The 16,924-nt window shown below is 37.9% G+C and overlaps 1 protein-coding gene across 2 annotated transcripts; it reads right to left on the reverse strand.

Annotated features, from left to right (window-relative positions):
• Positions 1-1,780: 1,780 nt before the first annotated feature.
• LOC133854081 (auxin response factor 17) lies at positions 1,781-9,736 on the reverse strand. 2 transcript variants are annotated; one of them, XR_009896770.1, is made up of 4 exons: positions 8,436-9,734; positions 3,565-4,317; positions 2,874-2,921; positions 1,781-2,091 (listed from the first exon to the last, which is right to left on the reverse strand). XR_009896770.1 is itself a non-coding variant. In XM_062290112.1 (3 exons), the coding sequence occupies exons 1-2, from the start codon at positions 9,489-9,491 to the stop codon at positions 3,604-3,606; spliced, it is 1,770 nt and encodes a 589-aa protein (XP_062146096.1). In that variant the 5' UTR covers positions 9,492-9,736; the 3' UTR covers positions 1,781-2,091; positions 3,565-3,603. The 2 variants fall into 2 exon arrangements, 1 of the variants encoding a protein (XP_062146096.1); XM_062290112.1 differs by lacking the exon at positions 2,874-2,921 and having other exon boundaries at positions 8,436-9,736.
• Between the last annotated feature and the right edge of the window lie 7,188 nt (positions 9,737-16,924).

Genomic DNA, 16,924 nt, shown 5'->3' on the forward strand with positions numbered 1-16,924 from the left:
ACCTAATTTATAAACTCCTCTCAATCTTTTTAATTTGGTTAAAAAAAAAAACGCAGGCCTTACACACCCATCATCTCCCATGGATAAGCCCATGTAGTCGGGGACGGAGCCACTTTAAGACTTTGGGGCCAAGTGTTTCCAAAAAAGAAAATTAAAATTTTACCTTTAAAATTATATTTTCTTTTAGTTTTGGCCCTCTCAAATTTTTTTTTCAATTTGGGCCCCCCCTAATTTGAAAAGGCTGGCTTCACCCCTGCATGTTCCAAAAAAAAAAATCTAAAAAAAAAAATTAAAATTTTACCCCAAAAATTTTATTTTCTTTTAGTTTTGGCCCTCCAATTTTTTTTTTCAATTTAGCCCCCCCCCCAATTTGCAAAAGCTGACTTCACCTCTGTATGTGGTCTGAGTTCCACTCCATTTGAGATGATGAGCGTGTAAGGAGTAGTTTTGTAACATTCTCCTTTGATTAATATACCCTACCAATCCACTAGTGGGCTTGTAGTATTTCATATATCGTGTAATTATCACATACATTTTTAATAGAGTATACATTTTGAACATATGCATGTGAAAATCACATGCGTTTAGGACACGTGTTGCATGTGATTCTCACATGTATTTTTTAGACAACATCGTACATTTTGAACACATGTCAATTTAATAAACCGTGTTGATGAAAATTCCTCCAACCTAGTTTAGAGAAAAAATCTGTTCTTTATTTTCTTTAAAAAAAAAAATAAAAAAAAAATCTTAAAAAAGCCAGTCATTAGACCAAGTTGTTGAATCGCATGTTTAATCTAGACTGATCTCAATTTTTAGTGTAGTTTAATGTTAATTTTAAACAAAATTAAATTAGTAACATGATCCAATTCTGGTTGCTCATTCTCCATGCTGAGGTTCTGCAAACAGACCAAGGAAAATCAAACATTTTCTTGTTCATATAGTTTGATATGAAATGATATGAAACAAGCTCTACTTGAACTCAATCACCTCTTCTTAAATTTCAATATGTGTAGCTTAGACAAGAGATCCAATCCTGAATTCATCTTAGAAATCTTTTTTTTTTTTTTCCTGTTCTTTTCTTTTAGGCCTAAACTGAGATTAGGGGTTTTGAGAGGGTGAATATAGACTATTCCCAACCTACCTCTGAGAGTCTAATAGGCTTTGATGCAGGGCCAACCAGATGGCTAAGCCATTAACGTAGTTGTCTAAAGCCCCTTAATGAACAGAACCCTATAAAGAATAGCATTAAAGACTCCTCACTAATAAAACCCCCTCAAAAGATAATACTAAAAGATTCCTAAGAAATTAAATATAGACCCCCAAAAAACAGGATTTCGCAGAACCAAAAAATGGAGCATCTTTAGTAGAGGTAATCCAACGGCATGAATCCCAAACCTTCTCAATGCAAGGAACAGATATATCATTAAGTCGACTCCATATTCACTCTGGCCAACTCTTACAAATACATGCAAATGAATGATATATTGTACTTATTATCTTCACCATTTACAAAAGCAGTAAACGTTGGTGCCCCGGCACCCATTAACAGGTGCAGTAAGTGTTTAGCTGTTGACAAGTTTGACATCACAATGGCTTACCTCGGTCTAAATTCAGCAAAAGGTCGGTACACGTCCTCCAGAATAATCCTTCATTTTAGTAAAAGCTTCCATTCCAGAACACGTGAAGTCCAACTAGTAAACAGCAACTGGAAAGAAAACACATTCCTAAACAATGCAATCAGATCTAATTCTAGATGCATTGTCATGATATATATTGCTTAATGAAATGATCTTCCCATGACAGCAATGTGAATTAGTCTTGACGGTTTTTTGTCAAGGAAACTAGAATAGGCGTTAATCCCTAGCCATTCACAACCAAATAACCCCAAATTAAGAAAAATACCGTAATTTGAAACATCACATAACATCTGACATTGACATCAGCACTTGATTTAGACATCAGAAACCAAGCCTGAAATAGTTTCAAGTTTCCAACATGAAAAACTAAAACAAACCAGCCTAACAAAGAAACTACTGCAAGGGTCAGATACTGTAATCAGCTTCCTGCCTGCCTGTCTGCCTTAAGTACCTACAGTAAAGAGGAAAGAGAAAAAATGAGTCAACTTGGTGGTAAAAGGAAACTGAAATTCAATCTCATAATATGATGGCAAAAGATGCATGAGCTTCCTCATCATAGTGAACCAGGTTCCAAAGCATAATGATGGCTGAAAGAAGAAAAGAAAAAAAAAGAGACTTTTATCTTTTTCCCCCCTATTAAATTTGTATCTTCTAAACCAAACAAATTTCCAAGTTTCTAAAACCTCTTTTTTTTTTTTTTTACAAGTTTCTAAAACCTCTGAGCTCCAACATTTAGTTTATCACTCTAATTTTGATTGAACGGTATACAAACCTTTAAAGCCAATCAATGAGTTAGACTGAGAGCAGCTGTAGTTCATGATTCTCACACTAAAGTATCAGTCATGTCTTATACACATGGTTGTTTCTCTAAGAAACCTGGACAAGCCAAGATAATTTCAAGTTCTTTGAGTTCAAACGGTTAGTTGGTAATGACTACATGGCATGAGATTTTCACTGCTTAGTAATTAGTAATATCCATCTATATACCATAAATTACAATGTGTCTGAGTCAGTAAGCGTGGTTATGAGAAAAGACGCTCGTTTTAGATAGGTAACGTTCTGTTTTTCACAGTTCACTGAGGCCATTACAGTATTTTGTTACCCTTAATGCAGGCCCTAGATATAACTGTACAGTAACCAACGAAATTCTGTAGCATGTGCCATGTGATGTCAAAAATACATAATCCAATATTCAAGTTACATACAAGAAATTTAAGTAGACAAGGTTGCTACCTATGTATATGACAATACCAACCCCAGCAAAAATTCCACATATACCTCCTGTTGCAAAAAGAAGAGCAGGTTAATGCAATAAGATTTAGGTTTTCTAGATGTGCAGAGAATTTAACAAGATTTCTATACTTCAATGCTTTTGTCAAGAAAATGCAGTAACTAATATTCTAGATTACTACAAAATGATGAAGTTGATTAGAATCATGTTTCTGCCTTTCCTATATCCCCGACATTGGAAAAGGGAAGGTAATTGCATAGGATGAACAATCTACTGCAACAATTATCAACACAATTTTAACAATACAATCAAGTGTGAATGGTTTGAAATATTTTTTAAAAAAAAAAATAAAAAATAAAAAAATAAGGTACGGTTTTTATGTAAATATAATTGAAACTACACAGAGAACTTTTGGGATCGAACTGGCTGTCCAATGCCATGGTAAAACAGAAGAAATGTATACAACCCAAAAAGTAAAACAAGGCTCGAATTTTCTCTCAATGGAAAGGATATTATATAAAACTGATCATAAATTAATTACTACCAATAAGCCAAACTCCTAAGAATCATAATCAAATTTCAGAAGGATGTCCACTACAACTAATTGTACAAAATTTCTTTGGAAACAAGTATTAATTAATGCAATTATATTAACTAAAAGTTTAGTCAAATCCACTTGGCATAAAAACATACCTGTACAGTTATCTTCATGACAAAGATGCAACAAGTAGTTCACAAAGTACATGCCTCAACAGCTGAGGCTCTCTCACATTGAACTTCAAGTCTGTCAAGCAGTTTCGTGTAAGTCAAAGAAAGATCTAGTGGGTTGTTTATGCCTTCAGTTTCACTGTATCTTTTAACCCCATCATCTTCTGTACAACCAATGTCATCGAAACCACTTTCAACAGGTTGCTTCATATGAATGATCTTACCAAACAACTGAAAGCAACTAGCACCAACTTTTGTTGAGCTGCAGCACTGGTTTCCAACAAATTCCGTGCCGAAGGAGTGCACACTACTCTGGCTATCTGGTGATAAGTTTTCAGACAGTGAACTGCCAATATTCAGCTCAGTAGACACAGTTTTCAACTTTGGCACCATGTTGTTTCCAAAGGAATTATCAATGCACATATTGTTTTCACTTATGAAGTTGGATAAACTGGATTTGCTGAATAGATTTTGCCTGGCTCCCTGCATGCCAGCAGGAAAAGTGTTATAATTCAAAAATGATTGGCTCAAGTGCCCCATTGTTGAATTAGTAAATCCCATGACGGGATAGAAAATGTCGCCCTCCCCATCTGTATGCAGCCCAGAATTATGAGGGGCTCTAAATTTCTTTGCGGGAGGGAACGCAGTATGGAGTGGTTCTGTTGGTGGGACGTATTCAACTTGCCAAGGACTCGCTCCCTTGACATTCTGCAGGACTCCAGGTTCATCCCACGTAACCTAAGATATATAGACAAAGAATTATCAAAACAAAAACAGACAATAGGGAAAGCATGTCAAGAAAATTTTGTGATACAAGTATTACAATATTCTCTCAACAATTCTAAGAGCTAGTTGAAGATTTATAACCTACCATCACTGCAACTAGACTAGAAACGCATGTTCACCTACTATTAACTTAGAAAGATAATTATACTGCTCAAATCAAGTTCCACAGTGAGAAGTGAATAAGCAAGTTGCCAATACCCTGCTCAACATCAGTTCACTTTCAATGTATGATTTACAATCAACAGCATAAATTGAGACAACCAAAGTACAGAAATGTACAATAACTTGAAGTGTATGTGTTTAATCTACCAATATGTATTATCATTATCAGGACCTAAGTTTGCAAAAGAGCAACAAAGCTTGGAAACTTCAAAATCTCAAAAGGATCAGCAACACATAATATAGCACACAAAATAACCCAAACATTAAGTTATACAGTGTTTGCATGCACAAAGATGCACGCATGTTATGTATAAACAGTTCGTACAACCCCCATGTTGGATCATTTTTATAAAGACAGTCCAACATTGTAATGCTCAACCAGGGCTCATAAGCTGACCTGACTGCAGGAATGTAAATGTTAGGCACTGCATAAGGCAAGTATTGTAAGCATAAGGCAAGTAGCGTTAATGGAGAATCACCTAAGGCAAGCAACAATAAAAGGGCAGCAAATATGGATACCGGGTATTCAACATGGAAAGCACCAATAAATCCCTAACATGAATGGTCTAACAGCTACTTTCCCTCACAGTCCAATTCCAATATAGCAAGACAATAAGTCGTGTCTCGTTTCCTTGATAAAGTAATAATCAGTCCTTATAAATGTAGCCCTAGTCTGTAAGCAAAGGACATCAAATGCATTATCAATCAAAGTCCTCTATTTTATTTTCCAGTATTTTGTGGTTCCTATCATTTTGGTATCAAAGCATCCTTGATCCGGGGTATGGTCCATACTCACAAGCAAAAGCATAAAAAAAATGGATCAAGATCTCACTTGATTCATGAAACGTTCTAAGTAACAAATGAAGCGCTCTGAACAACAATTGAAAGACATGGCGGAAGTTCTTTCAGCTCACATGAAATGCGATAGGCTGTCCACCAGCGTCCAGTTGCTGGAATCTGAGCTCTGCGAAGGTCGTGCTAAGTGCAGTCTCCCACCACCTCCTCCACCACCCCATGCCCCGGACTCCAACTCCGGTACAGGGAACAACCCCAAACCCCGGCACAATGACAACTTCATCCACACTCGGGCATTACGCCTCGATTTCCCTCGCTATGATGGTGGTGATCCTTCTGGATGGTTGTACCGGGCTGAGCAATTTTTTGAGTACCATCAAACACAGCCAGCGCATCAAATCCGCATTGCTTCGTTCCATCTGGAAGAGGAGGCCTTACAAGGTATCAATGGGCAATGGCTGCCAACCCCCTGGTAGCGTGGCCGGAATTTTTCAAGGCTTTGTTGACACGTTTTGGGCCAACGGAGTACGACAACTCCGCTGAAACTCTAGCAAAATTACCCCAAACAGGCAGTATCCGAGAATACCAAACGAAATTCGAACGGCTGGCCACCCAAGTTTCAAGCTTGAGCAAGCCCTTCTTGATCAGTTGCTTTGTCGGTGGGTTGAAGGAGGAACTTCGTCTAAACGTTAAAATGTTTAGACCCAATTCTCTCACCTCAGCTATTGGCTTAGCCCGATTGCAAGAAGAGAGGCAAATCCACCACAAGCCTCTGTCTAGAACTGCAGGCAAGCCCACAACAGCCCCTCGATTCCTTCGGCACCTACTGTCCCGAAGTTACTACCAGTCAAACGACTGACCCCTGCTGAAGCCGCAGAGCGACGCCACAAACAACTCTGCTATAATTGTGATGAACACCGAGAGGCTGGACATAAGTGCAAATAGAAGACCATTTTCCTCATCGACAATGAAGAAGCAGCAGAGGAAGATGCAGAAGAGGTATTTGAGGATGCAGAAACTGTAGAGGTACTGGAGATTTTCGTTGCTGCCCTTGCCGGAGAAACGACCCCACAAACCATGCGGGTCACGGTGTACATCAAGCGGCAACCACTCACTGCGTTGGTAGACTTGGGAAGTACGCACAATTTCCTCCATCCCCGGGTGGTGCGACAACTTCTCTGCCATGTCGATATAGAAGCGATGTTGGAGGTGCGAATCGCAGATGGGGGAAGATTGAAAAGCGATGGGTGCTGTCCAGGTGTGACAGTAAAGTTGCAGAACCTCATTCTCAGCTGATTTTTACATCTTACCCCTAGGAGGATGCAATATGGTGTTAGGTGCTCAATGGCTTCGCACCCTGTGTCCCATTCTTTGAGATTTCTCTAACTTAAGCACGGTGTTTACAGTAGGAGAGCAGCAGTACAAAATCATGGGCAACAAAATACAGCCTGTATAGGAGATAGGGGCTCGCATGATGGAACAAGTGTTGAGAAAAGAGAGCCATGTGGGCAGTCTGTTGGTCCAACCAAAATGGGTTCCTAGCACTAAAATCTGGGAAATTGCAGCTTCGGGACCAAATGCCCCACCTCAGTTGCAATCCCTCTTGGACCGGTTTATTCACCTCTTTGCTAAACTCCTCCACGCTCCCACAACCGTCAAATTCCACTTCTGCCAGGCAGCGCTCCTATCAACGTGCGTCCTTACCGTTATGCACATTTTCAGAAGAACGAGATAGAGCGGATACTCAAGGAAATGCTAGAGACAGGTCTAATCCGACCCAGTCATAGCCATATTCTTCCCCAGTCTTATTAGTACGCAACAAGGACGGAACATGGCGGATGTGTGTGGATTATCGGGCCCTCAACCAAATCACGGTCAAGGACAAGTTTCCCATACCAGTGATCGATGAGCTCCTAGATGAATTGCATGGTGCGTGCTATTTCTCTAAACTCGACTTACGTTTAGGGTACCACCAAATTCGGGTACACGAGTCCGATATTCCAAAGACAACGTTTCGGACGCATGATGGTCACACTAGTCTCAAGAGTGTACTCAGACTTCCTAATTCCAACACATCAATAGAAGAGAGCTCTATCAGCAGAAAAAGAGAATGCGGGAGCTACATTGCTGACATCCTATATTGATATATAAGATCCTTGAATTCTAACACTATATCTTCTTTCTTTACTCAATCAGCATACAAAGACTGCAGAATTCCTAAAAAGACCAGGTTCCAGAATTTTAAATTACACTCATATATACAAGAAGCCAGGCCCCAATCTAAACAGCAATACGACGTATCAATCATTTTAAAATGAAAAACAGAAACAGTCCAAAGAAATATATCATCTAATAAGCACCAATACCGACACAAGACATGGATTTGATAAGTTTCAGATAAGGTGATACGGAAATTCTTAAAAAGCTATGATTCGATATACAGCTGGGACACGAACTAATTTTTTTGATAAGTAATGCATATATTAATGGGCGCAACCATAGTACACAAGATGTATACAAGAGGTAACCCCCTTATGGTATCAAAAGAAGCAGGGGACAACACTAGCTAATTAATTAACAACTACATATAAAATATATTTAGAAAATAGATAAGAAGTAGCAAAATATTAAAAAACATATATAACTTAATATTCAAGCAATAAAAGATGGGAAAACACATCTAGATTATAAAGTAACTATCATCCATCTTTAGCTTTCATTGATATCCTCAAAACAAAACATTCAAAAATATCCGGAAAATAACATCGATCAATTCGCTATCTGATCTTCAAATGTTCAAATATTTAACCCCAAAGCATTTTATAAAACATTTAGAACTCTATTTTCGTCAAGAAAATTTTATTCTACCCCAATCGTGTCCCAGCCATATCACCAAAGTATCCTGCCATGTCCCTAGGACAACCGACTTTAATATTTATGGACAAGTATGGGACATGCATCTGGCCGTGTCCCGGCCGTATCCGTATCCGACACGATACTTCAGCCCTTTTGAAGTATCCGTGTTTCCTAGCATATCACAGAGTATACAAACCACAGAAATCAACTAAACAAATGCTCGTACAGTAAACAGTATCGCTAAGCTATACACATACCTGAAGCATGCGCCAGGGAGAGCCCCGCCAGGGCCCGCCTTCGGGCACCGAAACGTTCGAAATCGTCCCCTGAAACCACGTCGTTCTCGATGAATCCTCAGTCTCCATTGCCATCTTCACTCTCATACCGGCGGTCCAAAACACATTCATCGCTTCTTCCACCACCTCCGCCTTCACCACAAAGTCCGACCACCCCGGCCTCGGATAGTACACCACTTCGAACGGCATTCCCTGTGCTGCAAGCTCCACGGCCTCCACCACCGCCTCTGCCGATAACCTCCCCCTACCGCTCCTCGAGAACCCCTCGGCATTGTCCTCCTCCGCCTTTGCTCTCGTCGATCCGCCGATCTGCAAGCTCCACCTGGCGGAAGAATCGCCATTGCTCTGGCGCACGGCGCGGCGGACCCCGACGAACATCTGGCCCGTCGAGTTCCTCATGAACACCACGGAATCGCCGGCGACCAGCTTCTTGTAGTTCACGAACTTGCTCCAGCCGGTGGTAAGCAGGTGGCGCCTTGGCGTGCCGCGGTAGATGTGCCGGAAGTCCCAGACCGCGCCGTGGACATCGGTGACGGACAAGGTCTGGACCGGCGGCTCGGCATGGTAGTTTAGCGGCGGGAAGATGGAGTCGGCGCAGAACCTCGGGACGGAGAAGCCTCCGCCGTTGTTGGCGTCGGACGGCGTGAGAATCTTCGAGAAGGAAACTACCTTATCCTCCTCTCCTGCAGCGTCGTTTCGACCGGTTTGGTTCCTGGAAGCCTCAAGGAACTGAGAGGGGTGCTGCGGATTAATAGGTTGGAGAACGAGTTTCGCGTAGACCTCGTCGGTGATCGGATCGGCGAGGAAGTCGACGTCAGATATCCGGCAGAGAACGGCGGGCCTGGAGAGGACGAGAGGGGAGAGGAAGGCGGGCCGAGAGGAGGATTGCTCCACGTGGCCCTGGGGGAAGTAGTAAACCCTAGAATGGACGGCGGGGATTTGAACGGAGTTCCCGGCACAGGCGCGCCAGATTTTGGAGTCGAGCCGGCGAGGATCGGTCGGCGGATGCGGTGGCATTCTCTACGGATTTTGGAGGGAATCAGAGAGAAAGAATTTGATGCAGAGCTGTGAATAGTGGAGAGAACGGTTTTGGTTAGGGTTTTTTAACATATGGGCGGGGAGGGAGTCGGAGACTCCCAGTGCGAGTGTGAGAGTGTATTTGTGTGTGGGAGGGTGTTTGTCTCCAAAAAGTGTCTGAGCTGTGAGAGAGAGAGAGAGACGTCTTGGGGTCGGAGAACGGGCACGGAGGCAAAAGCGGGGAAGTGCGAAATTAAAGGATGCCCTCTGATTGGTTACAAAATTACAGTTTTGGCCACGACAACGTAACAACATCAGAATGCCAAGGACTAGACATCCACCACTCGTACCTAGTGGAGCGTATTCTTCATTCCCTTCTGTTTAAACATTTTTTTACCTTTACAAACCAAGGGTTATGTTGCTATATTAACAAAAACTGTTAAAATTGAGTTCATGTCTTCTTCTTCTTTTTTACTTTTTCTTTTTTTTTTATCGTGAAATGTTAGAACTATTTTCAATGTTTTTTTTATGTCCATCTAGAATGATATAAATATAATAAAAAATTACATCCATACCATCCAGAAAGACAAATATGTAAAAAAAATTAATACACTTATGTCTTTCTAGATGGACACCAGAAAAACAAACTCTAGAATTCCTCTTTCTTATTTGTTGTTTGATAGAAAGATAAGACAAAGTTTAGAGATGATAACCTTATATTCCAACAATCCTTATCTCCAATAAGATATAATTATAAATTCTATAGATTAATCTTTTTAATGTTAACGTTACATATTTAGAATAAATATGATCCATGCAAGCTCTTTTTTATTCAAGTGCCAATTTGTTAATTCATTTATAATTAAAATTGAATTTAAAAAATTATAGGAAAAGGAAGATGTCATGGGTGGTACTGTATTCAAATTTTGAGTGCGCGTTTAAAAAGAGGATAGAATAAAAGGATGAAAAGGGTATCATAAAAATCTGTTGGGGGCTTTAATAACAAAAACTGGGTGCTGAAAGTTTCAGGGCAAAAGTACGAAGAGGGTGAGACACCAGACCGGCGTGTGCGTTGTAAACGGTTTTGGGGTACAAATTGGGTGGTGCACTGGAGTCCGAGATACCATTATGATTTATGAGGAAACATAACGCATGTCTATTTCCAACTTTACCAAAAAGCCCCCTCTCACATTGCCGCAAAGCCGTCCTCGCCACTTGGCATAAATGCAGAAATGAATGGCTATCAAGGCACTGACAGTATGGGGCAAGTCAACGAATCTGGCGGTTGAGATATGGCGGGATGTGTCATTAGGTGGAGGGAGAGTTTGTTGACTGTCTGTTGCGAGCAGGGAGGAAAAGGCAGTAAATGTAATCTTGTGGGGCCCTTAGTACGGACCGAATTTTGATGCTTGGCTGTCGTCTGATATGGCCCATATGGGTACCGGTTTGCGCAGACATGACTTCATTTTTTAAAAAAAATAATTATAATAATAATCATTTGCATTTCCCTTTCTCTTTTCAAGGGGGTAACAAAAAGTATGGAATAACTTCTTAAAAAGTTATTGAATTATATTCCGTATTAAGATAAAGATATTGAATTAACAAATTTTTTAAATTAAGGTATTTAAATTTTTAATTGTTTCATATAAAGGTACTCTGTTAGGATTTACCGTTAAATTCTGTAAAATTTTCTAAAATACTCCTGTGTTTTTTTTAAAAAATTCAGGCATTGATATTTTTGTAAATTCTGACCAATACCTAAATCCTAGCATTTTTTCTTAAAAAAATTATGGGTATTTTGAGTACTTCATTAAATCCTAACGGGGTACCGTTAAGTGAGACGCTTGAAAACTCGAATACCTCAATTTGAGACGTTTGCTAGTTCAGTACCCTTATCTCAAAACGGTGTATAATTCGATACTTTTTTGTGAAGTTATCCTAAAAATGATTTAATTAATGATCAAGCTGTTATTTTGGGACAAGGATCCCTCCCCTGTTCAAATGAACTAGAGAGAATCCAATTAGTTATATTAGATGGGCATAATTATAATTTCACATTTTTATGGACAATTATACCCCTCTAATGTAACTAATTGAATCCTATCCAATGCGTTTCAACTGTAGATGATCCAAATGTGTTATACAGAGGCAAAGCCAACATTTTGCAATTTGGGGGAGCCAAATTGAGAAAAGAAAAATGTGGGGAGTCAAAACTTTAAAAAAAATAATAATAATAAATAAATAAATAAATTATGAGTAAATTTTTAATTAATTTTGTTGGGAAAAACCTTGGCCCCCCAACCCCTCAGCACCTCCGCCCCTGCGTGTATATAAAAGTTTAGGTGAGACAACGTATTTATTATAAAACGACATATAGACCATTAAGGATTTGTTAGAGTTTACCATTTCAAATTTAAATATTTAGTAAAATCGTATTTTAATTTTTAAAATTGTGATATTTTTTAACATATTTCCTGATATTAAAATTGTAGTTTTTTTTTGTCATTTTTAAATTGTAATTTTTTTAAAATTTATATTCTAAAACAATAATATTTTATAATTTGATTTAAAATTACATTTGTAATATGTGAAATCGCAATATAAAACGCATTCAAAATCTGTAAAAAATAATATAAAACCAAAAAATTAATCATTTTCATTTTACTTGAAAATTTAGAAGATGTTGATCCTCGAAATTTACTTACGCATTAATACGAGATTAACATTTAATTGATTGATCGCCTGTCTACAAAACTTCTCATTATCTAAAAATAATAAATAGAAAAATTTCAAACAATTAACCAAAATTTGGTTGAGATAATTAGCAGTGCTTTGATTAATGTATATATATATATATATATTCATATATCATGTATGTAAGGTACAGGGCTAATTAATGCCTAAAGATAACAATGATTGTGACAGGTCTTGATTAAATGCTTTTTTTTTTTTTAATCTTTATGGTCTTATCTTTATTAAATTCCATTTTTATCAATTAGCATAAATCATTGTGATTTGTGAGTAAACAAAACAGTACTTATTTGTTGCTCACGATATTGCTCTGTTACTGTGGAGGATATGTTTTAGTTCTTTCAACAAAATTAATTATGTCTCTTCACTTTTTATTGGGTGCGTAAGAAAGCTGACACTGCTACACGTTGGATTGCTTGTCAGCTAACCTAAGAAGCTTTTTCTCCTTCAAACTTGAAACTTGCTTTGATTCGGTTTTTTTTTTTTTTTTTTTTTTCAGATTTTGATCCCATTAAAAAGGTTGTTATATTGCATTGCATTATGTAAGAGTTTATTCCGGATTTATCTGTTCGCGTAGATATCGGGTAGTTTCTTCAATTCTATTTATTTGAATTGTCTAAATATTTGTTCTAGACCCAAGCAGGCTCTCGAATATGCTGCCTTGTGTAGCATTTGGATTCTCTAGAGTTCATGATTCAATTAGTGTTATTAAATGGGTAATATTGTCCATCAAAATATAAAAATACAACATTACCCCTAAAATAAAACTAACCGGACTCCCTTCAATTCATTTGAACTAGATAAGATCTTTGTTCTGTGTAATAAGGCTGCAATGGGGTAGCTCTATTGCACCGATCTATCTTCTTTTTTCCTTTTGTTTATTTTATTTTTTTGTATTCCCCTATATATATCTTTGTACCTTTTTTCATTTCACCCGGCCAATGGGGGGTGGCGCAGTGGTAGTCGAGGGTGGCTTGGCCACCAATTTTTCCTTGTTTGAAATTTTTTTTTTTAATATTATATATATAGTTTTTTAAGTTTTATTTATTTATATTTTATTAATAATAGTAATATGTGTAGCCATTTTATTGGTGCTGACGTGACGTCTAGCAGAATTTTTTAAAACTTTTAACGAAGTTTGACTCCAGTAAGCGATTTGTAAATTAGGCAAACCACAAGGATCTCTAAATCAATTTTAATACGACAGGAAGTAATTTGTAATTTAGGCCAACCACATGAAGCAATAGTGTAATTTTCCCTTCTATTTATCACTCTCGTCACTCTTTACCCCAAAACTTATGTGGCGTGATTCCAAGTGCTATGGGGACCACGCCACATAGGCTTTTGAGATGATGAGAGTGGTGTATAGTATTACGCATATTAAATATCAAAGCCTACTAATTTAGATTAGTCAAATTTTTTATTAGTTATATTGTTATTTGATTGCAACAAGGATTGAGCATTTTTCATATATTATTTTATGAAATTTGGTTTATTTTAGTTCCGGCTTTTATTTTCTTAGGTGTTTCAGTTCACTCATTTACATCTAAAACTGTTTAGTTAATGTCAGGTAAGCATTTTTTCCATGTCACCTGTTAACAAAACAATTTATTAATTTATTAAAAAACATCAAAATTTGAAAAATGAGAAGTGACGGCGACCAGCTTAGCTCGCGAAGTCATCTATAGCAATGGGGTGGAGCCACACTTGATGGGAGGATGGGAGTGTGAGCCGCCCTTTAATGAGCCACCCCTTCATTGAGAATGGCACACGAGCCACCCATTGTTGGGTGTGGTCGCCTCCTCTTACGAGGTAGAGTTGTGGTTTACCATCCCTCGATCCCCCAAATGTTTTTGTCTGTTGAATTTTGGTATTCTTTTTAACATGTGACATGCAACGTGACAAAACTGGTCACGTGAGTGAATGCCTCGTAAGCAGTCTTGGACGAAATAAATAAAATAAAAAATGTGAAAAGCCTATAGAGTTGAAAGTCCAGTTTAAAAACTGAGAATATTGAAATCACAAGAAAATTAAGAGAGTTTTAACCAAATTTCCTTATTAGTTTTGCGAAAATCATTTGAACTATCTTGGATGGAGGTATGTTATATATATTACTTTGCTTTTATGTTTCGTATTTGAATTTATAATGTTAAAATAAGAAAGAAAACATATGAAATAATAGAGTAAAACAGAAATATAATTTTAGAGAATAGAAAAAAGTGAAGAAAAATAAAAATTTAAGATGTCCTAGTCTTAGAGCACTAGCAGTAGCTTTCCTGAATCTTATTATTTTATCTACATGTAAAAAAAACTTTATAAAAACCATTTGAATCAGATTTCTTTAATGTTCCTTCAAGAAATGAAACATTAAGAGAACCAAAAGTTATACCATACATCTAGGGAAGCAAAAGTAGTTCCCTTAGAATTATTTTAATATAAAAAAAAATTATTTTTCCTTTCTCATCCTTCTATAGTTTATTTGAAATAATATTAAAATAATTTATCTTTCTCTTAACATTTAATTAAAATAACATTTAAATAATATAAAAAATTGATAAGGAAATATATTATAGAATGCGTTTAAATAAAGAAACAAAAAGTTATTTAACTCATTAAATTGAGAAAAAAAGTTGAAAACAAAAAGTTGCTGGTAATAAACTTAAAGCCTAATGTACACCCTTGTTAATACCCTATGGCCTATGGGACTACATTTTGTCTATATTAAGTTGTTTTTGATGGTACAATGATAATGCCTATTTATAGGACGTACGAATGTACCAACTAAGAAAATAATATTACTAGGATTTTAACATAACAACAATATTTATCTCCCAATATTAAATATAGTCCGATTATGACCCGGCAGTCCGGATGCGCACAATCAGTATAGGTCCCCCCCCCCCCCCCCCCCCCCCGAGTTCTGAGATGGAGCCTACCGCAGTCTGTTTTTGGCGGGACCTCGGCGGTTAAATGTTTACAGTTAATGCACTGGCTGGGTTGACCCTCTTTCCGATGTGCGGCATCAAAATGATTTATTCGTTACCAGTACATCACTGAATGTTAGGGATTTTGGTTGGAAGAGGGGTTGGACACTTTGGTGTTTTGGGAAAAAGGTTCATGCGGTAATACATATATATTCTCTTTATGAGAAATTTAATGCTCTGTTTGTTTCGATGTAAAATAGTTTTTATCGTAAAATGGTTTCAGAGAAGTTATTTTTTAGAAAAAAATTATTTTCTATCGAAATCATTTTTCGATGTTTGGAGCGTACGAAAAATTACAAATATTTTTTATATTTTAATTTAATCATATTAATTTAAAAAAATTAAATTTTATTCACAAAATAAAAAATATGAATATAAAATAATATAAAAATTCCGGCATATACAAATTCCGGCAAAGTTGCCGGAATCCGGCCATTTTCCCCGGAATCCGGCAATCATTGCCGGAAGCCGGCCGTCCTGGTCAGTTTTAGGCCAGTTGGCCGGAGATTCAGCCAGAACAGCCGGATCCGGCCAGATGCCGGGAGTCCGGCCGTTCTGGCCAGATCCAGGCCGGATCAGTCCAGGATCCCGGCCAGACGGCTGGAGATCTGGCCAGAACGGCCGGATCCGGCCAGATGGCCGGATCTCTGGCATTCTGGCCGGATATCCGGCATTGGCTGGGATCCGGCGATATAGCCGGAGATCCGGCGGCTCCGGCCAGATTCCGGTCAGTCTGGCCGGAATCTGGCATGGTATCCCCTGAATTCGGCGACATCTGCTGGACGTCGCCTGATTCCGGCACCGACCGGAGTTGGAATCTGACTTGTCGAAATTCGGCAATAGTCAACTGCTTGAACGTAAAAGTCAACTGCGTTGTTTAAAAGAGAATCGACTGCATCTACCATCTACAGAAAATGATTTACGCTTTTAAAAAGCGTAAATCATTTTCCGAAAATTTATTAAGCATTTTTTGTCAAACGGAAATCATTTTCCGGTTGACCATTATTTTCACCCCTACCAAACACCGGAAAATACCGAAACCATTTTCCATAAATTATTTTACACCGAAACAAACGGGGCATAAGACATTTCAATTTTTTTTTTAAAAGTTGGTTTTCAAATGATGTGTCACAATCTTATGTGATTTATCATTTTGCAATGAGATTGTGACACATCATTTGGGAACAGACTTTTTGAAAAATAAAAATTTAGGATGTCTAGCATTTCTCTTTCTTCATTTTGTAATCTATTTCTTTTTCTTTTTAAGTACAAGAAAAAAGAACAATTTAAGGAACTAAAAAAAGTAAAGGAGGAAGCCTTTCAAAAACAGGTAGGAGAAGGTCCAAACAAAAAAGAAATAGTGGGAATACAGCCAGAGTAACGTCTGGTTACGGTTCAATTTGCCACATGATGAGCACAGAAATTTGCACTTCAGTTGACATGACTAGCCAACCAGCTAGTTGTAGGAGGAATCATAGATAGAGCTTCAGAGATGATAAGAGCAATACGTCAGTCTTGTGCGTGTTCTAGTTTTTGAAGAGCCAAAGTTACAGTAAGAAAATCACCTTCTAAGATAAAAGAAGTGAGCTGTAATGATAGAACCAGTTGAACAGCCAAAAGTAGAGTAGAAACTTCCCCATATATAGCTGTGCAAGGAGGACTAATACGAGAAGAGCACTTTATAATAGAACCAGAATA

The sequence above is a fragment of the Alnus glutinosa genome, chromosome 1 (assembly GCF_958979055.1).
Source record: "Alnus glutinosa chromosome 1, dhAlnGlut1.1, whole genome shotgun sequence".
NCBI lineage: Eukaryota > Viridiplantae > Streptophyta > Magnoliopsida > Fagales > Betulaceae > Alnus > Alnus glutinosa.